The 24,172-nt window shown below is 32.2% G+C and overlaps 3 protein-coding genes and 1 pseudogene across 5 annotated transcripts; all 4 read left to right on the top strand.

The window, feature by feature from the left end:
- The first annotated feature begins 594 nt into the window (after window positions 1-594).
- LOC145566919 (transcription factor DUO1 pseudogene) lies at window positions 595-2,593 on the top strand (annotated as a pseudogene).
- Window positions 2,594-2,886: 293 nt separating this feature from the next.
- Window positions 2,887-12,502, top strand: LOC145567828 (azadirone synthase LFS-like). 3 transcript variants are annotated; one of them, XM_081627228.1, is made up of 12 exons: window positions 2,887-3,019; window positions 3,188-3,300; window positions 9,706-9,898; window positions 10,072-10,146; window positions 10,409-10,460; window positions 10,711-10,832; window positions 10,940-11,040; window positions 11,162-11,220; window positions 11,324-11,380; window positions 11,592-11,637; window positions 11,910-11,989; window positions 12,167-12,502. In XM_081627228.1, exons 3-12 carry the CDS (start codon window positions 9,760-9,762, stop codon window positions 12,228-12,230), a joined length of 795 nt encoding a protein of 264 aa, XP_081483354.1. In that variant the 5' UTR covers window positions 2,887-3,019; window positions 3,188-3,300; window positions 9,706-9,759; the 3' UTR covers window positions 12,231-12,502. The 3 variants fall into 3 exon arrangements, with proteins under 3 accessions (XP_081483354.1, XP_081483355.1, XP_081483353.1); XM_081627229.1 differs by having other exon boundaries at window positions 2,904-3,019; window positions 3,188-3,232; XM_081627227.1 differs by lacking the exons at window positions 2,887-3,019; window positions 3,188-3,300 and adding an exon at window positions 9,383-9,569.
- Window positions 12,503-13,564: 1,062 nt separating this feature from the next.
- LOC145569313 (kihadalactone A synthase LFS-like) lies at window positions 13,565-18,184 on the top strand. Its single transcript, XM_081628666.1, has 11 exons — window positions 13,565-13,838; window positions 14,307-14,499; window positions 14,632-14,706; window positions 14,814-14,865; window positions 15,283-15,407; window positions 15,600-15,700; window positions 15,782-15,840; window positions 16,325-16,381; window positions 16,667-16,712; window positions 17,359-17,438; window positions 17,808-18,184. Exons 1-11 carry the CDS (start codon window positions 13,752-13,754, stop codon window positions 17,869-17,871), a joined length of 939 nt encoding a protein of 312 aa, XP_081484792.1. The 5' UTR covers window positions 13,565-13,751; the 3' UTR covers window positions 17,872-18,184.
- A 660-nt stretch (window positions 18,185-18,844) lies between these two features.
- LOC145569312 (kihadalactone A synthase LFS-like) lies at window positions 18,845-24,172 on the top strand. The gene is made up of 12 exons (XM_081628665.1): window positions 18,845-19,003; window positions 20,971-21,163; window positions 21,286-21,360; window positions 21,504-21,550; window positions 21,801-21,805; window positions 21,967-22,091; window positions 22,245-22,345; window positions 22,435-22,493; window positions 22,607-22,663; window positions 22,921-22,966; window positions 23,570-23,649; window positions 23,921-24,172. The coding sequence occupies exons 1-12, from the start codon at window positions 18,917-18,919 to the stop codon at window positions 23,991-23,993; spliced, it is 948 nt and encodes a 315-aa protein (XP_081484791.1). The 5' UTR covers window positions 18,845-18,916; the 3' UTR covers window positions 23,994-24,172.

Raw genomic sequence — 24,172 nt, 5'->3', positions numbered from 1 at the left:
AAAGTGTTTGAATAATTCTGAAGATTACTCTTTTGATTTTCTAGAAATTACTCTTCACTTATAATGCTTACGCGCATGAAAAACAATTATATGAATGATGTAGTACAACCGTACAATAAGCAACTTGTTAACTTGAGAACGCCTGGAACTTCAGTGGGTGGTTGTTAACTTAATTTTTTTTAAAGAAAGTTATGTCATTTTACATAAAATGATTTTTTTTACAAATATTATACTCCCTCTGTCCCTAAATTACATTCCTCTTTCTAGCATTTATTCCTCACATAATAGAGAGAAAGAGGAATGTAATTTAGGGACGGAGGGAGTACTTAGTATATTCCTGTATATGGCAAGAAATTAAAAGAAAATTGAAGGGTATTATCTTACATTATACAGGAATTTAGCGTAATGGTAGACAGAAATAAAACGTGGTTGCTTAGTGGAGTGTGGTCACTAAGCCATTAACCGTTTTTAACTGCCACTTTTGAAAATCAAAAAGTAATCTGTCGTACAAAAGAATATGCATACAAGGGCTACTTCAATTCCTAAACAAAAAATATCTAAACGCTACATTGGAAAACATCATATGAATTTATGATGAAAAAGAAAGGTTTTAAGGATGAGTCAAATATTAGGAAGGGTCCATGGTCTGCTGAAGAAGATGAAGTTCTTATCGACTTTGTTAACAAAAATGGACCTAGAGACTGGAGCTCCATTCAATCCAAGGGCCTTCTTCCACGAACTGGCAAATCTTGTCGTCTTCGTTGGGTCAACAAACTCCGACCCAATCTTAAAGTGTGAGTTACTCCTTATAGTATTGCATGGTTGAAGAGCAATAATGTATGGTAATCTCGATAGTATTGCATGATTAAGTACTTCTAGAAGAGATCAGTGTAGGATAAATTACTTGAAAAGTAGAGGATTCGATTAATAGGCATCTCATCATGTATGAACTATTAAAAATCTGTCAATGATGTGTAGAGGGTTTGATTAAAGTCTCTTAAAAACAATCATTGTAGCCAAGCAACCACAATCTTAATATTCGCAATTTGCAAAGGTAAAAGGCAGCCATTGTATAAATTTTGAAGATACATATTGTTTGTAGAGAACCATTTTGAGTTTTTAGTAGCTTGAACATTTTACATTTGATTTTTTATTTAGTAATCTTTCAATTTTGACATGCTTTTAAATATTTTGGGTGTTATTTTTTTGTTTCATCTGCTTTGTTGGGTAAAGAGGTTGCAAATTTTCAGCCGAGGAGGAGAGAATTGTGGTGGAATTACAAGCAAGACTTGGGAATAAATGGGCAACAATTGCTTCGCATTTGACAGGAAGAACTGATAATGATGTTAAGAATTACTGGAGTTCGAGGAAGAAAAGGTTAGCAAGAACCTTGTATTCCTCTTTACAGCCCAACAACAAGTGCCTTTACCAAGATCAGAGCGAACAGAAATCAGCTGCACCACCTCCTCAACTTCCATCATCGAACTTGGAGGTAATAAATACTCTCTATAGATGATTGCTATGTTCATGAATTGTATATATGCAGTAAGAGTATCTTTGTTTATTTTCAACTTACGTTTAGGGTTAATTACTAGTTAGCACTAGTGCTTAAGGATTATTAGAAGTAGTCAATAAAATGAATTTCCTCTGGTATGTTAACTGCTTTTATTGGTTGTCTGTTAGGATTTTTGGTTTGAAATCTTATCTACAAGCCCTAATTTTCTGTTGATACTATCATGGTATTACATGTGTTGTATCTTGTACTCTCTCCGTTCTTAGTGTAGGATACAATTAATCTCAACAATCTTAAACTAATAAGACGGATATAGTATATATTTTAGCATCATTTTGTGCTACTAAAACTCATACATTCCATAACATTTTGAGTGATTTAGGCCATATTTTTGAAAAGCTCAAGTACGTGTCTATATCCATATACTCCTTCTTTTGTTATGTTTAAATATGTAATCAATGGCTGATGTTATTATGGAATATTAAGTAGGTTTACACAGTATCATTAACTATGGTGCTAACAGTCTTAACACATTTCATACACTAACACGTACTTCAGGTTTCTGAGAGCTGCACTTCCATGATTCTAGTGGGTGCACATCCTTCTTCAAATTACGACCTTCTTGGTTCCTCATCCCGGCCTTTAGATATCGAACCAATAAACTCATTACCAGCACCAGATACAGTAAGCAGTGGTCCACTGATAATAAGCACCAACCCTTCAGCAGAGTCATCTTGGTTTCCTCCCCAGCAGCCTAATCCTGCACCAGTCGGCGAGTCATCATGGAGTACATTGTCATACCCTCTTCCTTTTCTACATGATCATCTCATGAAGGATTTTGAACCAGTGTTTACTGAACCAACAAGTTTCTGTCAGTCATTGCCTTGTGATTTTGGGATGCCGTTTTTCGGAGGATCAATAGAGGGAAGCTGCAGCAAGAGTATTGTGCCTGCTGCGCAAAGAGATGCAATGCAAAATCTGCCTAATCACCGAGATGGTTTCTTTGATGATTTTCCAATTGATGTTTTTGACAGTCTTGATCCTTTACCAAGTTCTTTGGATTACTTTCATTCATTATAATTCATTGAATATTTACTCTTTTTACACCTATTTCAGGCTTGCTTAATCATAGACTTATTAGTGTTAGCATATCAATTATAAATTTTAGTGTAAAAGGCAGTGAATGGCAATATGAAAAAGAATATATATATATATATATATATATATATATATATATATATATATATATATATATATATATAGGGGAGGGATCCGGTAAGAACCCATTCTTATATAAGAACCTTAGTTATATAAGAACCAATCTCATCCGTAGGATTATATTAATTTGGATGGTTTAGATTAAAACAAAAACCCTCCCTCAAACCCCTAACCAACCGTCTAAAATTTTCTCTCTCCTCAAACTTTCAAACCTTTTACTTTCTCTCTCCTCAAATCCCAAAATCTAACATAAATTGCTGCATAAACAACCTAAATTGCTCAAATCAGGTACGTTTTTTTTTCGATTTTATTCAAATTTCATGAATTTTGCATGATATTCAAGTCGATGTCTGTGATTTGGGGATTTTGATTTTTGCGATTTTCATGAATTTCACATGAGTTCAAGTCGATTTTGATTTTTCTGATTTGTTTTTCATAAAATTTCGGCGATTTTAGGGTTCAAACTTCAACGATTTTGCTGGAATTTTCAGCGGATTTAAGGTTCGAATTTAAGCGATTTTAATGTTCGAATTTCAGTGATTTTAGTGTTCGAATTTCAACGATATTAGGTAATTTCAGCGCTACTCTTAATTAATATTGTTTGATTTTTTTTTGGCGTCATTTTACCATTTTTGTGCGATTTATGTGCGTTTTTTTGGGCAATTTTGTGCGATTTATTTTATTGTTAGATTAATGTATCGTTGATATATAATTGGATGATTACTGGTGAATATGGGATTATATGATATACGATTTGGGATTATAGAGTTAATCAGAAGTTATCGTACAAATGAAATAGAGGATGGTGTTATTGAAAGAAAAACAACAGCAGAAAGTGCAGGCATGCATACATCTTAACATTACTAATTGAAGTTACTTAAATAGGTAGAGAAGATGACTTGCAAACTAGTTGGAGAAAACAATACTAGTATATATAATTAGTAATCATTTTCTATGCTATTGTGGAATTCAATTATTGCTAGTATTATCATATCAAATTTTGTTTGTTTGTTCGATTTTTATCAAAATTTGAGATAAATACTTTGATTATGGTACGAAAATGGCATTGCTCTTGGGGAGAAGGATGGAAAGTTAAGGTTTCTTATTATTTTGCAATGGAAAATGAAGTTCATTTTGGTTGTGGGAAAATAAAATTAATTTCTTATTGTTTTGCAATAGATAATTACAATAGCTAAGCCACCGGGAAGCTAGAAGTTATGATACTAAACCTTACAATAATTGAGTTGGTATCAATTGTTTATGCAAATATATTTCTAAGTAGAGTGACAAAAAGTGGAGATATTTTGCTCTCTTTCGTATCTTTGGATTCATAATCTGCAAGCTAATGGCTTTGCTCTTCTTTTAATTTTCCCTTTTTGTTTTATTATGACTAGTATTACTATCGCTCGTCTGATGTACATTCCATTATGAGAGAAGGATTATGGACTGTGTTTGGGTTATGTGTTGTGCTAGCAGTTTAATAGTGTGATTGTGGTTAATTAGTGCTAAAAGAATCAAAGATAGGTTTAGAATTAGAATATAGGTGTAGAACATAGAAAAAAAAGGTTGATAATAGAAAAAAAAGTTAGAACATAGAAAAAAATTATAATACAGGTAAGAAAATTTAGAACATAGACACAAAAATTTAAAACATAAACAAATCAATTTTAGAACATAGGGAAAAAATTTAGACCGTAGACTGAACAATTTTAGAACATAAGAAAAAAAATTTAGAACATAGAAAAAAAATTAGAACATGTACTTAGAACACGGGAAAAAAGTTTAGAACCTGATAAAAAAATAAATAAATAAAAGTTAGAACATAATAAGGGTATAAAAAATAGACAAAAATTTTAGAACATATGAGTATAAATAAATAGACATAAAAATTTTAGAACATAGGAGTATAAGAAATTTAGAAAACAGGAAAAAATTAAAAGCATTCTGTAAGTTTAGAACAAACATAAGGAAAAAAAAATTTAGACAGGTTAAAAAAATTAGAACATAGGTTTAGGACATAGAAAAAGTTTTGAGGCTGAAATTGTGGAGGCTATGGCTGCTATCCACATTGTTCTTGAAGCTGGCATTAACAAGATTGTGTTAGACATTGATTACATGAAACATCTCAGAATTAGTTTGAGGGACATCTTGGCTTTTGGTTCAATTATAAACGTTATTTTACATCTTGTTAATTCTCATAGGTGCTAGAAATGCTATGTATAAAAAAAAATTAAAAAAAAAAAAACCTATTAGCTCAAGTGGTAGAGTACTACGCAAATGCATAGGGATGTAGGTTCAATTCCTACATATGTTATCTCTAAGAATAACTAAAAAAACTATAAAAAGTAAATAAAATCAACACTAAATTATACGAAATCACGTACAAACTCTTATCTCTGTTTTACACAAAATGAACCTACGTGGGATTTGAACCCACATCCTTTGTGCATTTGCACAATACTCTACCTGTTGAGCTAGTAGGCTAATGTATATAAACCACTCAAACTAGAAAAAAATTAATAACAACTATATGAAATAATCACAAAAGTAATTTTTTTTCAACAATCATATTCCTATGCACTTATATACACAATCTTTAGCGCTATTTATTGCAATCCGATGATTGAATACTTGCATTTAAGTGGGTTCATTATATTGGCTATACAATCATTAGTAGATAGTAGTCCTTCAAGGCAAAGGCTGGTATCCCTAGTATACTTGCATTTAAGTGAGTTCATTATATTGGCTATACAATCATTAGTAGACAGTAGTCTTTCAAGGCAAAGGCTGCTATCCTAAGTTAAGACTAGTGTTAATCAAGCAAGTTTTGACAAAAACACAACTAATTAACAATAAAAAGTAGTGCTTATATCAGAAAGTATACCCATTATATGCATATCATATACTCTTCCCAAACAACCTCACATTAGTCCCATGATATGCATAGTGATATAGTATGCCCAAGTAAATAAGTAAATGATCACTGATCAATTTATATCATCTCCACAATGAGTTTTAACTCCTTAGTTACCCTTGGAATCTATTCCTCGGTACTACTATCTGGACTAAATGAACTCCATATACAAGTAAAGAAATAAAAAGAACCTAATAAATCAATAATAAAAACAAAAGAAATCATGTTTTAGAACATGCTGAAAAATATAATACACAAAGATATACAACAACAATATAATTTTACATGTGCTAAATTTTAGTTTAGAGCATGCAAAGATTGTTAAATAATAGTTTAGAACTTTAGTGAATTACTTCTAAACACAGTGGATTACTTTAAAACATAAAGACTAAAATTAGAACATAAATAGAAAATTTTAGAAAATAGAGGGGAAACTTTAGAACATAGTGTTTTAGAACATAATAAATTATTTTATGTTCTAAATTTCCTTATAACATAGTGAATTACTTTAGAACATAGCTATATTAACATAGTGAATTACTTTAGAACATAGTTTAGTTGATGTTCTAAATTTTTTTAGAACATAGAGAAATACTTTGGAACATATTGAACTACTTTATGTTCAAAATTTCTTAAAACATAGAGAAATACTTTAGAACATAGTTATGTCTAAATTTGCTTTTGCTATAGAATATAGTGAACTACTTTAGAGCATAAACGATAAAGTTTACAACATAATGAACTACTTTAGAACATAAATGATAAAGTTTAGAACATAGGGAGAAAGTTTTAGAATATATAGAGCAAAGTTTAGAACATAGAGGGAAAACTTTAAAACATAATAAATTATTTTATGTTCTAAATTTCCTTAAAACATAGTGAATTACTTTAGAACATAGTTATATTATGTTCTAAATTTTAGAACATAGTGAATTACTTTAGAACATAGTTTACTTGATGTTCTAAATTTTCTTAGGACATAGAGAAATACTTTGGAACATAGTGAACTACTTTATGCGTGAACTACTTTAGAGCATAAAGGATAAAGTTTAGAACATAATGAACTACTTTATAACATAAATGATAAAGTTTAGAACATAGAGAGTAAGTTATAGAATATATAGGATAAAGTTTAGAACATAGAGGGTAAACTTTAGAACATAAAGGGAAAACTTTAGAACACAGTGAATTACTTTAGAACATAATGAATTATTTTATGTTCTAAATTTCTTGAATTACTTAAGAACATATTTATATTATGTTCTAAATTTTAAAACATAGTGAATTACTTAGAACATAGTTTACTTGATGTTCTAAATTTATTAGAACATAGAGAAATACTTTAGAACATAGTAAACTACTTTATGTTCTAAATTTTCGTAGAACAATAGAGAAATACTTTAGAACATACTAATGTCTAAATTTGTTTTTGCTATAGAATATAGTGAACTAATTTAGAGCATAAAAGACAAAGTTTAGAACATAATGAACTACTTTAGAACATAAAGACTAAAGTTTAGAACATAGAGAGAAAATTATAGAATATATAGGGTAAAGTTTAGAACATAGAGGGTAAACTTTAGAATATAGAGGGAAAACTTTGGAACATAGTGAATTACTTATCAATTATTAATTATAGAACATAGAGGGAAAACTTTGAAACATAGTGAATTACTTATCAATTATCAATTATAGAAAATAGAGGAAAAACTTTAAAACATAGAGGGAAACTTTGGAACATAGTGAATTACTTATCAATAATAGAATATAGAGGGAAAACTTTAGAACATAGAGGGTAAATTATAGTGGACTAATTAAATAATTATGCACAACTCCTCAATTATCACATGAGTAACCATATCAATTATACGGACTCATCACGACCCATTTTAAGAAGACTTTCTTAGCGCAATCGAAAATCAGAGTAACTAGAAATTACATACAAGTCATCACTTACCAATCTCAAGTCACAGAGGTGAAGAGCTCAAAATGTTGATAAACCTTTTTTTTTTTTTTTTTTAACAAAATGTAACCAAACTATTCTTGATTGGAAATATCTTCATTTACAACCAACATGACATTAGGGGAGGATCTTCCTCCAACCAAACATAAAAAGCAATAAGAGCTAGACTATTTTTTGCAAGTAGATGGGCTGCTTTGCTTCCATTTCTTTTGATATGGACAAAAGAGATTAAAGCACAAAGAGAAGCCAATCTTATTGTTTACTACATTAGGCAATCCAAAAAATATGAGCAAGCTAAAGTCTAATAGTCACCAAAGAATTACAAGCACCGATAATGATGACTACTAAAGCTACAAATATGCAATTTAGATCAAGAATAGCAACTTACGCAAATTATGATTACCCCTAAGACTAAATGATATGTATTAAGTTAATTTGAACTCAAACATATGTAACATTATATCAAAGACTTTTATCAAACACTTGGTGTGCACATTACATTATGTTGATTAGAACTCAATTACTACCTAAAAACACAAAACATTAACACTGCATTATTTAAGTAGCTAGCAAACTATAAGAATTAATAACTTTTAATCCTATGCCTAATAATATCCCAGCCCATTACTAACCAACTATGACAAGCTACAAGCCTAATTAACATTCAAACACCCCTCCCCTGAAATTTTGCCAAAAAAATCGAAAAATAATCACCTGAAATAATTTCGACAAAAAATCAAAATACAATAATCAGAAATTTTACCCAAAAAAAATCGAAAAAATAATCTGAAGTTGCAATAACTAATTTAATATTAAATTTAATATACTTACAACATAGGTTGGAAATTTCATTTGAATTGCACGTAATTTCAGCATGTCCAATTGGAAAAAAAAATTATTTTTGTAATTATAAGATAATTAACTTACAATATTTTCTAATGGAGGATAGTTAGCTTAGATGCCACTTCAATGGAGAATAGTTAGGTTAGATGCTGCTTTAATGGAGGATAGAAAGCTTAGATGCGGCTTTAATGGAGGTTCAACACTTTAAATAGATGCTTCAATGGAGGAGAGAGTGGGAGAGAAGTGGGTTGCTGAATTCAAAGAGGAAAAAAAAAATGAAACGTCAACTTGTCAAAGTAATACATTTGGGGGTGTATGTTCTGCAAATTACAAAAATGCCATTACTCACCAATTAATCTCAGCCTTTAGATGAAATATGATCAATGGTCCAGATGGATTGTTATATATAATGGATTCTTATATAGAGGAGGGTTCTTACATGAGTCTTCCTATATATATATATATATATATATATAGTCATGAATGAAACGTATAATTGTCAATTTCATGTATTGACCCCAGGCCAAACCAAGGCACCAAATACTAAAAATCTTTTTATGATTTCATTTATATTGAGCAATCTCAACTACTCTTCTGTCTCATTTATTATACAATTTAAGTTATGGGTTTGTAGTTCTAGCTAATCCACATCAAATTATTAGAGCTATAATTGAAACACAATTGTCTTACATTAAAAAAATTGATTTATAAGAAGTACAGTATATATAATTTATTAACATTAAACCTAGAAATTTTATACTTGATAATTAATTAATGGCAATGACTGTAAACACACACACCACATATATATATATATATATATATATATATATATATATATATATATATATATATATATATATATATATATATATATAGAAGGAGTTGTTGACTCCATAAAAAGTGACACAAACTTACAACGGTAAACAAGTAAAGTCAGATATAATAATCCAACCACTTTTATTATTTCAAAACATGGAAAATTGAATTATTAGCTCTTGTGTGTGTAAAATTGAATTATTAGTTTTAGGAAGATGGAAGAAGACAGTATTGCTAATCTTCCTATCATCGACTTATTGTCGCCTGATCTTAACTCCACTGCTGCAACACTTCGCCAGGTTCAATCCATGCTCATCTTACTTATTACTACGACTTATATCAGTCTATGTGTTCACTTCGCCTAATTTTTGCTAGACTAACATTATAATATTTTGGTTGTTGAAATTGGTTTTATTAATTTTGTGGGTATAATAGGCATGTATCGACTTTGGTTTTTTCTACATTGTGAACCATGGAGTGGACAAAGAAATGTTTAAGAAATTATTTGAGGAAAGTCAGAAGTTCTTTACACTTCCTTTGGAAGATAAAATGAAAGTGGCTCGCAAGGGAATTTGTGGATATACACCTTTATATCATGAGAAGTTGGATACCGCCAGTGCTACCAAAGGTATGATTTTGCTTAATTGTCATATACGGAGTATATTCGAGGTTAAATTAGCTCTTTATTTTTCATTGTTTGAAATATGTTGCGACAGAGGGAGTAATATAATAAAGAATAACCCAATAATTATTGTGTCATAGTACAATATATTCTTACCTTGATTTGTATAATAAATGCAGGTGACTCAAAGGAATTCATGGACATTGGCCCCTTTCATGATAAAGATAGCGATTTGAACCAATGGCCTTCTGAAGGTAACTTACTTTGATAAGTTTTTGCATCAATAAATCAAGCTGATATAGGTGCTTACGGATCATCGTCATTTGAATTTAGTTGTCACTATACTACGAGTCTATAAGTAGTTAACAAATCTTTGTACAATACGGTTTTTACAATAATGTTGTGAGATTGATTAGGGCATTTATATTATCCCATGTTCCAATGGTGGAAAAAATTGAATTAATAATTAAAATTAAAAGTGACAACTAATTCATCTATTATCTAATGATGTTTCAGAGCTTCTTCCAAACTGGAGACCAACCGTGGAAGCTTACCATGATAAAATTTTGTACGTTGCTATATGATATAATTCTTGTTTATCTATTCGCTTTCCTAGTGCACATACATAAGGCAAACTAATAAGGGAAGAAATGTCAACAATATCCTTAGTAAAAGTCTATTTATAATTTGCTTATCAGAGTAAATTTGGACATTTCACCCCTTATTAGTTTTATATCAGATATGTTTTCTTGTTTATAGTATCTACTCGGATATATGTAACAATACTGATAATGCGTACCATCACGGTGTGGCCTCAGGACTGCTGGTAAAAGATTATATTCACTTCTTGCTCTGGCCTTGAACCTAAGTGAGAACTATTTCGAGGACATTGGAGCTCTGGATCCACCTATGCCTTTCATTCGCCTATTACGTTACCCAGGTACTTCCAATTATATAAGTGTGTCGTGTGATAATTCAAGGACTAACACAGATAATTTGTATCAATACTCATCATAATATTTATTTTCTCTGATTTTACAATTTCAGGGGACCTCAGTTATTATACTGATGAAGTTTTAGGTGCTTCTGCTCACTGTGATTATGGAATGATGACATTATTAGCGACCGATGGTGTTCCTGGACTGCAGGTATACATAATACAAAGTACCGCGTAGTATATTTGCTTATTAAGTTAGATGAATTTTTCCTCATCATATTATGTCAAGTTGCAACTGATTATCGACCATGTATGTTTATTAATTACCTAAGGTTTGCCGGGAAAAAGATCGCCAACCTCGTATTTGGGAGGATGTTCGTCATATTGAGGGGTAAATTTTACACTACAGCCATGAAACTACAATTTCTAAAATGTGGATGCAAATTAATACTGAGTTAAGGTCTTAAATTTTGACTAGTTTGATACATTTGCAGGGCTTTAGTTGTCAACATTGGTGACCTTATTGAGAGGTGGACCAATAATGTATTTAGGTAAAAGACATTATATTATTTTGTCAATTACCAAACCATCATATACATAATTACATGATACGGGTAGTATTGTATCAAATACTTGGGATCAAATCGATCAAATCAATCCAAATTGCGGCATACACTATGGATTTTTTTTATCAATCTGGAGTAAATATCATGCCAACTTAAGTTTTCTCCTTACACATATTATCATGTCTGATGGTTGCAGGTCAACATTGCATAGAGTGGTGCCAACGGGACAAGAACGTTACTCTGTATGTGTTACTTTGTATTCATTTTGCTTCAATACTCTTTTATTCTTCATTCATTTTTACCGTACCCTTATTCTAATAATTCAATTTACTATACTCCTTACTATATATCCCTTAAAAACTATGCCACAAAAAATTAAAAGGTACTTCATATTTTTTTGTTTTTTGATGAAATACTTTATTCTTACAAGTATAATTTTCAAGCTCTCCACATTAATCAATCCTTATGAAATTTATGTATGTGTTGCTTGACAAAGACTAAAAATGTAATGCAGGTGGCTTTTTATCTTGATCCATCGCACGATCTTATAGTGAAGTGCTTAGAAACTTGTTGCAATGACTCAAATCCTCCAAGGTTAATTTCAACCTTTTTTTGTCTGCTTTTATTTTTGAGTTAATCGTACTTATCACATGAATTTTAAAACACTTGATCCGTTAATGAGCATCAGCTTTTCTTTTCTTTTTTTTTTTTTTTTTTTTTTTTTTCATTCATGAAATCGACTAATTAACCTTCTTCTTTCATCAATGGCAGATTTCCTCCATTTCGCTATATTGATTACCTTCTAGAACGCTTCAAGGGCACATTTGAAGCTTGAAGTTACACGCACGGAGTAAATAATAAGATGGAATATATCATGTAAATTAAATAAAGCCTTAGAATTTACAAGGATAGATTATTATTATGTGAATGAAAACTCTTTGAAAAGGGTGTTAAATAGCTTTGTCTCTTTGATTTTGATGATTTTCTTTTGTTTGTTTGATGTAAAACCTGTCATACTAATGCATGTCTCAAACGTGATTTGCGAAGAACACACTTCTTTTTCAAGTTTAAGCTTGGGAATTGAAGCCTGGTTTCATTTGTCATGAATTTTGGATTTGACTAAAGCTGTTTATGTTTGTTAAAAAATTAGTGTCAATTCGAATGATATATACTTCCTATATGTTTATGATTTTATGAACCATCCACCATTTAATTTAACATCTTTCAAATGACTTGTTTAATTTACAGTATATTCTTTTCATCCATCATATGGAGTAATAAAGCACTAATCTACTTCCTCTGTTTCATAATAATTACAATACTTTGAACGGCACACGTGTTAATGCACAATTTTAACCATTAATATATGTAATTATATGTTCTAAGAATTATATAATGAAAATATGCTTAAAAACTAATCCAAAAACACTTTATATTTTGTATATAATGATAAAAAATACAGTTAAATTAAGCATATAATTAGTGCAAAAGTCAAAGCATTGACTTCTTACGAAACAAAAGAAGTAATACTATAATTAACACACATACTGTATAGATCCAACTCCACCCATTAGAAATTTTGTATAAATGAAGCAATTTTAGTGGATGGTGCTAATGTATGATAGGAGGAAGTAGAAATGGAGAAATGTTATGATAGGAGGAAGTAGAAATGGAGAAATGTTATGCATGTAGAAATGCATAATAAGGGGCATGTATGTAATTACATATATGTACGAGAGTTGTATCATTGGATGATCAAATAATACCACTGAACATACGGTGGTATTATATATGCATTTAGTTGTACCAAATTTATGCATAAATAGTACCACTGAAAATTCAATGGTACTATATAAGCTTACAATAGAACAATAAGCATATGGTCCCTTATCACGTGAGATAATTTGACTAAAAAATAGGTAGGGTCCACTTATAAACCTCTATCTTCTTATGTCTCTCTACTATTGTGTTTTTAGAATATTTTAATATTTTAATCATTGTTATTTATTTACAAACACATAACATTCCTCCCTTTAAAATGCCTGTATGATAGAGATACCCCACCTAATTCATTGATTGTGTGCTAAAATAACTCAATAATCAACTCAGCTAATCCTCTTTGAAGTTTGAATTGATGCCGACAAATTTCACCTGCTTTCGTTGTAACCAAAACACTAAACACCTCAAACCAAAACCAAAAAAATCAAAAATAATACCCCCTCAAAAAAAAAAAAAAAAAAAAAAATGTTAGGATAAAATTAAGTACTTGTAAAATCCGAAGGTTTTAGAAAGGAGAGAGGAAGTGAATTGGTTGAAGAAGCAAGAGTGGAGCAGAAAATAGACTTGTTGAAAAATTATGGGAGAAGTAAACTTAATTGCAAGTCTTCCCATCATCGATTTATCGGCAACTGATCGAATTTCTACCGCTGCTACACTTCGTCAGGTTTCCTGCTTAACTTCTTTCTTTCATTCTTTCTATATATGTTTATGTACTCTTTTATGTTTCCGAATTAATTGTCACGTCAATAGTGTAATTTGAACCCGTAATATGATAACTTAATCATGTTATGACTGACCGGTGAGTTAGATGACATTATATACCAAGTTTATTTGTTTTTTCTCATTTGATGATTAAATGAACCGTAATCATCAAAATGAGTAAGATGTTACATTTGGGTGTATATAAGAATCTCTCTAAAAAAAATTGCTCGACGAATGGAGAAATTTTTTTACTCAATTTGTTTAAGATGACAATAATTGATCTTCTAGTATAATTTTTCCATTTTACCTCAATTATTGATGTGATCTCATGACACAGAAGAATGAATTATCTAGAGTTGTATTTCTTGTAGAAATGCCATTCAGGGAAATACATTTTGTGTTGCTAACTTGCTACATTTGGGTGGTTTAGGCATGCATCGAAGTCGGTTTCTTCTACATTGTGAATCATGGAGTGGACAAAGCTCTATTTGAGAGATTGTTTGAAGAGAGTAAGAAGTTCTTTTCACTTCCCGAGGAAGAAAAAATGAAACTTGATAGAAAGGAATTCAGGGGATATACAGCTTTATATTCTGAGAAGTTGGATACTTCTTTAAAAACCAAAGGTTTTGTTGATCCATCATCTTATCTATTTGCTCTTTTAATTGTCAAATCACCTTATTTTGTGTACAAAAGTGCAAGGAATTTTGAAGACTTAGCAACTTATCTTATTTGATATTTTGAATTTTTGATTGCAGGTGACCCAAAGGAGTCTTTCTACATTGGCCCGCTTCATGATGAAATCTGCAATTTGAACCAGTGGCCTTCTCAAGGTAAGCTTGTTGTTAAAGCTCAATTTTTATATTATTTTCCTTGTATAATAAAACTTTATCAGAATTCAGATACTAATTTTTAAAGTGTGCTGATTGTGTCATACCAGAGCTTCTTCCAAATTGGAGACCAACTATGGAAGCATACCATAGACAAATTCTGTAAATTATACAATTTCATCATGTCCATTATATGCACTGTCCAGGCTTGTGGTTTGTTGAGGGACATACTCTACTGTCAGTTTTAGGTGGTCTGATCTTGTTAGTTTCTAATTTTAACTGGAAATGGCGATGTCTAGGAAAGTTATATCTTTTCTTTCTGTTACTTTTCCAAGAATGTATTGGTTTGTTCAATGAGCACCCTTAGACCCTGTAGTTTCATACTGTATTAAGGTTGTAGTGGAACTTCCTTGACGAAGATCAAGTCAGTCTAAATCTGATGGCATACACAATATGTCCTGGCAACTAAAGGGAGTCAGGGTGGTTTGCTGATGAATTATATGGATCTGATGTATTAATGTATTTCAGTTTATGGCTTCTCTATAATCCAATATAACGCTTATATGTGTGGTGCCTCAGGAGTGCAGGAAAAAGTTTATTATCACTTCTTGCGCTGGCATTGAACCTTGATGAAAAGTTTTTTGAGAATGTAGGAGCTCTGGATCCACCAATGCCTGTTCTTCGCCTCTTACATTATCCAGAAGGTCTGGTGAAATATATGTATTTACCATATCAAAACTATTTCTCAACTTGGTTTCCTATCCTTCCCAGCATTTCCTATTTATATATGTATCCTTGTGGGACTGAACATGCTGTAATTTGTTCAACTTGAATCCTGACTTAATTTCAGGAAGTCCATCTTAATACTTCTTTTCTTATATGTATTTTACTATCAGGTGACCACAGTTGCCACAATGATGAAATTTTAGGGGCTTCTGCTCACTCTGATTATGGTATGATCACTCTGTTGGCCACTGATGGTGTTCCTGGATTACAGGTATATCTAAATTAGTCAAAAAAATAAAATCATTTGATAGTTTCTCAATGATGAAAAACACATTCTATTTTGTTTTCTTAGGTCTGTCGGGAAAGAGATCGTCAGCCACAGATTTGGGAGAATGTTCCTCATGTTGAGGGGTGAGTTTTCAGTGTAATGTGGCATAAATGCCGAATTTAGTCAGTTGGATGAAGCTGCATTGAAATGAACATTACCCTTGTTGCTCAGCTGTGAGATTTATCATTTATGTTGCTCATAGAATTTATTTGGAAAATGATAATGTAGAAGTACTATGCAGAATCATTCATTACTCCAGAAAGCTTCACAATTGTACGGTTTGTAGCTCTTAAATGGGTTCTCGACTCCTCTTTAACGTATCTAACGGTCTAAAGGTTGCCTTCCTAGCTACACATGTATTCAGAAGAGCCAAGAACAATGAAGATTTTCCATTTTCTCTATTTTTTTCTTCTTTACATGTTAAACTCAAGACATATTTCAGGCAACATAGACCATGTATTACTTTTCAGGGCTTGCTGCTACCCCCTTCCTTGCTGATTTCTCAATTTTTTGCATATGATTGGTGATGGCTTAGAAATTCTGAGTAATAGTATTATGTTTTTGCAGGGCAATAATTGTCAACATTGGTGACATTACGGAGAGATGGACAAATGGTTTGTTTAGGTAAGTACTACAGTTTAATGGTGTTTGTCAAAGAACTTGCATGATTAAATATTCATTTTGTTCTTCTTACCAGGATCAGTTATCAAACCTTTCATTTCTTCATTCACACACACACACACAGTCACTGCTTCATTATGCTATAGGGATGCAGCTAGCAAGGTCTCACCATCTCAGTGGGTGATACCTTGATACACAAGTACACAACAATACAAGATTTGGGATGTAATCCCTTTTGCATCGTACCCTTTCCTATTTCCTTACCTATTTTGTGTTATATGACGACAGGTCAACATTGCATAGAGTGGTGCCAAAGGGACGAGAACGATATTCTGTAAATAATCTTTCCCCTCTTCTCTCCTCTCTTTTCCTCCTTTTCCTTGCAGTTTTTCTAATTAACCCTCCTAGTTCAGCAGGCATTCATCATATGCAGTTCTGTTTACCTTTTGCTGTTGTGCACTTGCATGTGTATGCCATGTTTGAAGTTTATAATAGCATCAATCTCCACTTTCCAGTCTTATTATATTATTTAGATGTTAACTTTACAAGACTAGAATGTCTTAGACTTTCTCAAATTTGTCCAGAAAATTGATGTTTTCTTGTTTTTATGAAACACAGAAACGTTCTTGGTGTATTTGACTACATTACTAAGCTAAGACTTATGTGCTGTTTTATTTGGTGAAATATCTTCAGGCAATCAGGCTTTTCAGCTACTTAAATTACATACAACAATGTTTAGTGAGATTTTTACAATAATGTTGCCATTGTAAAGCTGTCTTGTAAATTAAATCAAATACCTATATTTATTTTGAGATTTGGTCACTAGAATTTGAGAAGATCAGAGCAAGAGGCTCTGCATTTACTGAGGACTTAAATAGCTGCATTTTCTATGATATTATACTTGCATCTTTTGTTTGAATTGTTAATCTAATATCAACAGTACCTAAAGTAACGAATATGAGTATTGCTAACTTGTGCAGGCAGCTTTATTCCTTGATCCTCCACACGATTTTTCAGTGGAGTGCTTAGAAACCTGCTGCAGTGAGTCAAATCCTCCCAGGTAAACAAAACTACGGCTTTATTCCTAGTCTGGTCTTCATTTTGACTAATTTACAAATCAGCAGTATTCTGTAAAAGATTTCATACTTCAGCTCCATTCTAGAGTTACCCCATGCTCATTCCATTCAACTTATTATAAGCATATGCATTAACATAGATCAAGAACAGTTGTTATCAACATATCGTCGATGTTGAACACCCATCATGCTTGCTCACTTGTGCAGTTGTGCCCGTGGCATTACAGTCACATGTGCTGATAAAGTAGATGCATTTTCTTCCTTCCATCGTAGATGTCTTTAACCTGATGTTATTATATATCTTAGAGCAGGCTAATAAATTATGACTTTACTGTTACCATTTTTATTGGCAGATTTCCCCCCATTCGCTACAGTGACCACCTCCAAGAACGTTATAGGGTTACATATGGAGCTTAGTAAGGAGCCCCTTGCCCCCTTGGCAATCACTTACGTACTCGTACCTTAAAGAGCAAATATTAGCCATTTTGGGGAGTGCAAGTACGGTCATTCACAGTATGACATTACCAATTATAACGGATATATGTGTAGATCAATAGGTGAAAGATGGAACTTGGAATTCATACATTTATAAATGTGCTCATATTATTGTATCTCGTAAAAATGTAAAATCTGCTGGATGACTTTGCTCTCTTTTAGATTCATATGAATCTGAAGGTAAAGTTGAGTAAATCCAAAAATGTTTTGTGTAACGTGTGAACTGTGAACTGAGTATGAAAGCAATTCCATCCATTGATCTGTTTATACACTCTGAACTTATTTTCTCTGATTATTATATAATTTGAACAACTGTGAAGACTTGTCTTGAAAGAATGGGAAATATGAAGAACAAAATACAACCTTAAGTTTATAGTTTGTGAGCATTAGGGTCAGAAAATGTATATGTACTCAGACTTTTGTGAGCCCAAATCGGTTTATATTATCTATCAATTTTTAGTTATTTTTTTGTCACCAAATACCTATTAATTTTCAAATTTTGCGAGACCTTGTGAACAACTAACTCAAGGCACCTTTTACTTTGTTTTGGTACCATTAGTGTCAAATTTTTGTTTTTTAAGACCCACATTCAATGATTGGTTACAAAAGAGGTGAAGAGTGCATGAAAAAAGTTTACAAATAGTATTTCCTTCATCCCTTAATTGAAATAAATAGACATATAATTAAGGGACGAATGGTGTATTATTATATTATTAGATAGAACTAACTCTCAAAGTTACTATATTAAATGTTCCATAAATGTATGATAGTTGCCCCCACCTAAATCATTGATCGTGTGCTAAAATATAGATAAAGTGCAAATGATATCAACCTACCAAATTTTCTTTGATTAGCCTGCAAAACTTATCAACTACTTGTATTTTTGTTTTATCTTATTGTTGTAACTGAAACACCTCAAATCTAAATACGAATAATAAAGCAGAGGAGAGAGAAGAAAAAAAAATATATGGGACAAGAATATTTGATTGCAAATCTTCCCGTCATCGATTTAGCGGCACCTGATCGAATTTCTACATCTGCTACACTTCGTCAGGTTTGCTGCTTGTTGTACTCCTTACATTCTCGAATTAGTTGTCATGTTGATAATGTAATTTAAACTACCAATATAATTTTAGTTCGTCAATATAACTTTCAGTCTCATATCATCCATATCCCGGAGTATATGAATTTAAATCATTACAACTGAAGTAGATATTTTTACAATTAGTAGATAATATAGAGGGGAGCATGATGTGCATTACGATCCTAGATAATAGGTAAAATTGGTATAAATCACCTTTTTTGTCCAATATTTTTGAAAAAACCACCTTTTTTGTTTTTTTATATACTAAATCACCTTTTAAGTACCTAAATTTTTTATTGCACCACCCCTATTTCAAATCTAACAGATTGCATCTCAACCACCCACTTCCAAATCATCAACCATAGCAAAACCTTCCCTTCCATCTCAACCATCACTTCAATTACCTCAATTTAGGGTTTGAGAATAAACAAATACTACAATTTAATTTTTGTAGCAAAATTAGGTTTGGTTTTTTAGAGCTTTACTCAATTTAGTCATGCATTTTTATAGAGGGAAGGGTCAAATGTTTTTGAAGGTGAAAAAATACATGATTTAGGAGCGAAAGGTACAAGTTGTGGGCCCCTTTGACGTCTCAATTAAATTTTTCGTCAAAATTTGAAATAGGGGTGGTGCAATCAAGAATTTTGGTGCTTAAAAGGTGGTTTAGTAAATAAAAAAACATAAAAGGTGATTTTTTCAAAAAAGTTAGACAAAAAAGGTAATTTATACCAATTTTGCCTGGATAATACGGAGTATATGATGCTCTGTCACTCTTTATATTTGAGCTACTCTGGAACGCATGTGATAGAACATACGATGATAGGAAGTACATGGTTTCTTAATTGGGCTTTAACCATTCGTTTAAGCCTTATTTTGTTAAACTACATGGTTTCTTAATTAGTAGTGTAGAAATATGGTCGTGGACTCAACTTTTTACATTACTGATATTTAATCATGATTCACAATAAAGCTGTAGTGTCAATTGTTGATTTTTCTCATGACATAGAAGAATTTTCTAAAGTTGCATTGAAATTCCGACCCGACCGGATGACCCGACTCAACCCGAAAAATGAAGTTGACCCAAACCCGAATAGAAGTTGACCCGATATCCAAAATAATTCAACGGTTTAATCCGAAATTGACCCAATTTAAAGTTGATTCGAAGTGTTTAACCCGAACAAACCCAACACCCGAAATGTCCCAAACTAAAATTACCTTATAATTGAACTTAAAATGTCTAATGTCAAAATTGCCTCATAAACTAAATTGATAATGCTTAATATAACAATAACAAAATATATTTTTATTTTTTTTATTTGAGCATGATCCACAAATGGAATAACACAAACATGACTTGACCCTAGTTTAACCCAACCCAAATATGACCCGAACATACTCAACCCGAAAATAGTTGAACCCGAACATACCCGATCCGAGTCAGACTTAAAACCCGAATTGACCCGACCCAGAGTGTTAGGGACCCGATCTAGACCTGACCCGAATGACCCATTTGTCAAGTCTGCATTGCTATAGAAATGTCACATTTGTGGCATGCTTGGATCGAGGGTAATGCGTAACTAGGGTAATAAGAGTCAACCTAAACAAAATGAATGTAAATATAAGGGAGGAGGAGATAGCTGATAGGGGAACTATTAGGTCTATTACCCTCATTTTGGAGGTTATGGTTACACTAGGGGGGAGATGGGTAACTATTAACCTCATTGAGGATAATGATTCTTCAACCTCTTTCTTTTCCTCATGTCACAAATACCTTATTTCATTTATAAACACCTTATCTCCCTACAACACCACCTCAAATTACTTATGTTTTTCCTACCTTGACTTTTATTACCCCATTTATCTAGTACCCCTAATCCAAGCATGACTTTAGGGTGATAAATTCATGCTTGCTAACTTTGCTATGTTTTGTGGTTTAGACATGCATTGAAGTCGGTTTCTTCTACGTTGTGAATCATGGAGTGGACAAAGCTCTATTCGAGACATTGTTTGAAGAGAGTAAGAAATTCTTCTCATTTCCGGAGGAAGAAAAAATGAAACTTGATAAGCAGGAATTCAGTGGATATACTGCATTATATTCTGAGAAGTTGGATACTTCTTTAAACACTAAAGGTTCTGTATTGTTGATCCATGATCTTAACTATTTTCTCTTTTAATTGTCAAACCACCTCATTCTATGTTACAAGAGTACAAGGAATTTTGAAGTCTTATTAACTTACCTTATTCGACTGCAGGTGACCCAAAGGAGTCTTTCTACATTGGCCCGATTCATGATGAAATTTACAATTTAAACCGATGGCCTTCTGAAGGTAAGCTTGTTATGTGGTTGGTTCTTGGTTGGTTAATTTGGGCTCTACATTAATTTGTTCATGCCTTAAAGGAAAGATGTTAAAACTAACACCTTTTTTTTTCCTGCTTAATTAAACCTTATCTACTGTTTGTGTCATACCAGAGCTTCTTCCGAATTGGAGACCAACTATGGAAGCATACCATAGACAAGTTATTTAAGTTCAACAATCTCATGATTCTCATCATGTGCATATATGCATTGTCCATATTTGTGGTTTGTTGAAGGACATCACTCTACTGACAGTTTTAGATTGTCTGATCTTGTTAGTTTCTATGATTGTTCTTGTATAACTCCATTTTAACTAGAATTATCGCTGTTAAGAACAATTATGAATTTCAATCGTGTTGCTTTACCATGTATTTTCTGTTGTGCTCATTGTTTCACCTTTACATCCTGTAGTTGTTGCATACACCATTAAGGTTATAGTGGAGGAAGTTCCTTGAAAAAAAATAAGTCGGTCTAATACACAATATGGTTTTTTGATGAATAAAAAGGATCTGGTGTATCAGTCTATTATGTTGATGGCTTCTATTGCTCTATGTAACACTTAAATGTGGTACCTCAGGAGTGCAGGAAAACGTTTACTGTCACTCCTTGCATTGGCATTGAACCTCGATGAAAACTATTTTGAGAATGTAGGAGCTTTGGATCCACCAATGCCTAAACTTCGCCTCTTACATTATCCAGAAGGTCCAGTGAAATACTTTCGCAACTTAATTTCCAATACTTCACATTATTCCTAGTTGGACTGAACATTCTGTAATTTGCTTGACTTGATTCCTGAAACAGGCATCAGAAAGTTATCTTAATAATTCTCTTTTTTTGTATATATATTGCTACCAGGTGACCCCAGTTGCCACAATGACGAAGTTTTAGGGGCTTCTGCTCACTCTGATTATGGAATGATCACTCTCTTGGCCACTGATGGTGTTCCTGGATTACAGGTATGTCTAAGTTAGTCCAAATAAAAATAAAAAAAAAATCATTTCATGATTGCTTAATGATGAAATCACATGCTTTTATGTTTTCTTAGGTCTGTCGGGAAAAAGATCGTCAACCACAGATTTGGGAGAATGTTCCACATGTTGAGGGGTGAGTTTTCGGTGTAGAGTGGCAAAAATACCGAAATTAGTCAGTTGGATGAAGCTGTACTTAGATGAGCATTACTCCTTACCTATGAGATTTTGTGTATTATGCTTTTGCAGGGCATTAATTGTCAACATTGGAGATATGACAGAGAGGTGGACAAGTGGTTTATTTAGGTAAATTTTAATGGTGTTTGTCAAATAGCTTGCATGATTAAACATTCTGTTGTTATCAGGATCAGTTATCAAACCTTTAGATTTAGCTGGCATTTGCTCATTCACACGCACGAGTGCGCACCCACACACTTCCATTGCTTCATTATGTTTAGTTAGCTAGTAGGTATCAGTGGGTGATACACAACTAATGTGATCCATTTTGCATCATTGTCCTATTTTGCTTTTTTACTTACCTGTTCTGTGTTATCTGAAAACAGGTCAACATTGCATAGAGTTGTGCCAAAGGGACGTGAACGATATTCTGTAAGTAATTTCTCTCCTCTCCTATGCTCCTTTTCCTTGCAGTTTATCTAACTAACTCTCCAAGTCCAATAGGCATCCATATGCAGTACTGTTTTACCCTTTCTGTTGTGCACTTGCATGTGTATAACATGTATATAGATAATTGTAGCATAGACTTCCTCATTTTGAGACTAAGGCTTTGTTGTTGTTGTTGCTGTAGCATCGACTCCCTCTTGCCAATCTTATACCAAGTATTATTATGTAGATGCTAACCTTTGTAAGATCAGAATGTTTTAGCAGCTCTCAAATTTGTCAAGAAAGTTGATTCAATATTCTTGGCTTATTTGACCACTAGTTATACATACTAAGCTAAGAATTATGTGCTATTTTACTAGGTGATGTTCTAAAAAGTACAAACAAGTACTATAATGTACAGAATTTTTACTGTGTTGCTCGTGTAGGCTGTCTTGTGAATTAAATTGAATATGGATATAAACTGAAGATTTATACTACTAAAATACCTGCATTTTTTCTGATATCATACTTGCAGTTTTCCTTTGTACAAGTATATTTTATCATAATATCAGCAACACTTTATGTAACAAAAACTAATATGGTGTGCAGGCAGCTATGTTCATTAATCCTCGCCACGATTTTTTCGTGGAGTGCTTAGAAACTTGCTGCAGTGAGTCTAATCCTCCCAGGTACGGTAAACAAAATTCCTGGCTTCATTCTTTAGTCTGACCATCAATTCTTCATTATTACTATTTTATATACCATCCAGTCTTTCATTTAAGTTTCCATACTGTCATAATTTAACAATGCATAAGCCATTAAGCATATATTAATTAATTAGAGTTGTTATCAACATATATTGGAAAAAACATTGTGCAAGCTTACTTGTTAGTGTACTCGACATAACATTTACATGGTGTATTGCTTAAGTAGATGCATTTCTTCCTTTGTACACGACAGATTTCCCCCGATCCGCTTCAATGACTACCTACAAGAACGTTACAGGGTTACATCAGTTACATATGGAGCTTAGTAGAATGTCTTACCACTTTTACTGGAAATTTTCGTGGATCAATAGGTGGAATTCGGAACTTAGGATGGAATTCATACATTTATAAATGTGTTTCATTTTATTTATTGTACTTCGTCTATCTGTTTATGTGTCTAGTAAAATTTGCTATGAGCCTATGAGTAGATAATTTGCCTCTCGTA

The sequence above is a fragment of the Chenopodium album genome, chromosome 11 (assembly GCF_948465745.1).
Source record: "Chenopodium album chromosome 11, dcCheAlbu1.1, whole genome shotgun sequence".
NCBI classification, from domain to species: Eukaryota; Viridiplantae; Streptophyta; class Magnoliopsida; order Caryophyllales; family Amaranthaceae; genus Chenopodium; species Chenopodium album.
The sequence above is the reverse complement of the archived record's forward strand: the minus strand, read 5'-3'. Positions and strand labels throughout refer to the sequence as shown.

Excerpts from the sequence above, each read along its gene's own strand:
- LOC145567828 (XM_081627227.1), top strand. The coding sequence starts at position 9,486 with ATGGAAGAAGACAGTATTGCTAATCTTCCTATCATCGACTTATTGTCG. Across the intron at positions 9,899-10,071 it reads TACCGCCAGTGCTACCAAAG|GTGACTCAAAGGAATTCATG; the intron begins GTATGATTTTGC and ends TAATAAATGCAG. Across the intron at positions 10,833-10,939 it reads TCGCCTATTACGTTACCCAG|GGGACCTCAGTTATTATACT; the intron begins GTACTTCCAATT and ends TTACAATTTCAG.
- LOC145569313 (XM_081628666.1), top strand. The coding sequence starts at position 13,752 with ATGGGAGAAGTAAACTTAATTGCAAGTCTTCCCATCATCGATTTATCG. Across the intron at positions 15,408-15,599 it reads CCTCTTACATTATCCAGAAG|GTGACCACAGTTGCCACAAT; the intron begins GTCTGGTGAAAT and ends TTTTACTATCAG. Across the intron at positions 15,701-15,781 it reads ATGGTGTTCCTGGATTACAG|GTCTGTCGGGAAAGAGATCG; the intron begins GTATATCTAAAT and ends TTGTTTTCTTAG.
- LOC145569312 (XM_081628665.1), top strand. The coding sequence starts at position 18,917 with ATGGGACAAGAATATTTGATTGCAAATCTTCCCGTCATCGATTTAGCG. Across the intron at positions 22,494-22,606 it reads AATGTTCCACATGTTGAGGG|GGCATTAATTGTCAACATTG; the intron begins GTGAGTTTTCGG and ends ATGCTTTTGCAG. Across the intron at positions 23,650-23,920 it reads AGTGAGTCTAATCCTCCCAG|ATTTCCCCCGATCCGCTTCA; the intron begins GTACGGTAAACA and ends TGTACACGACAG.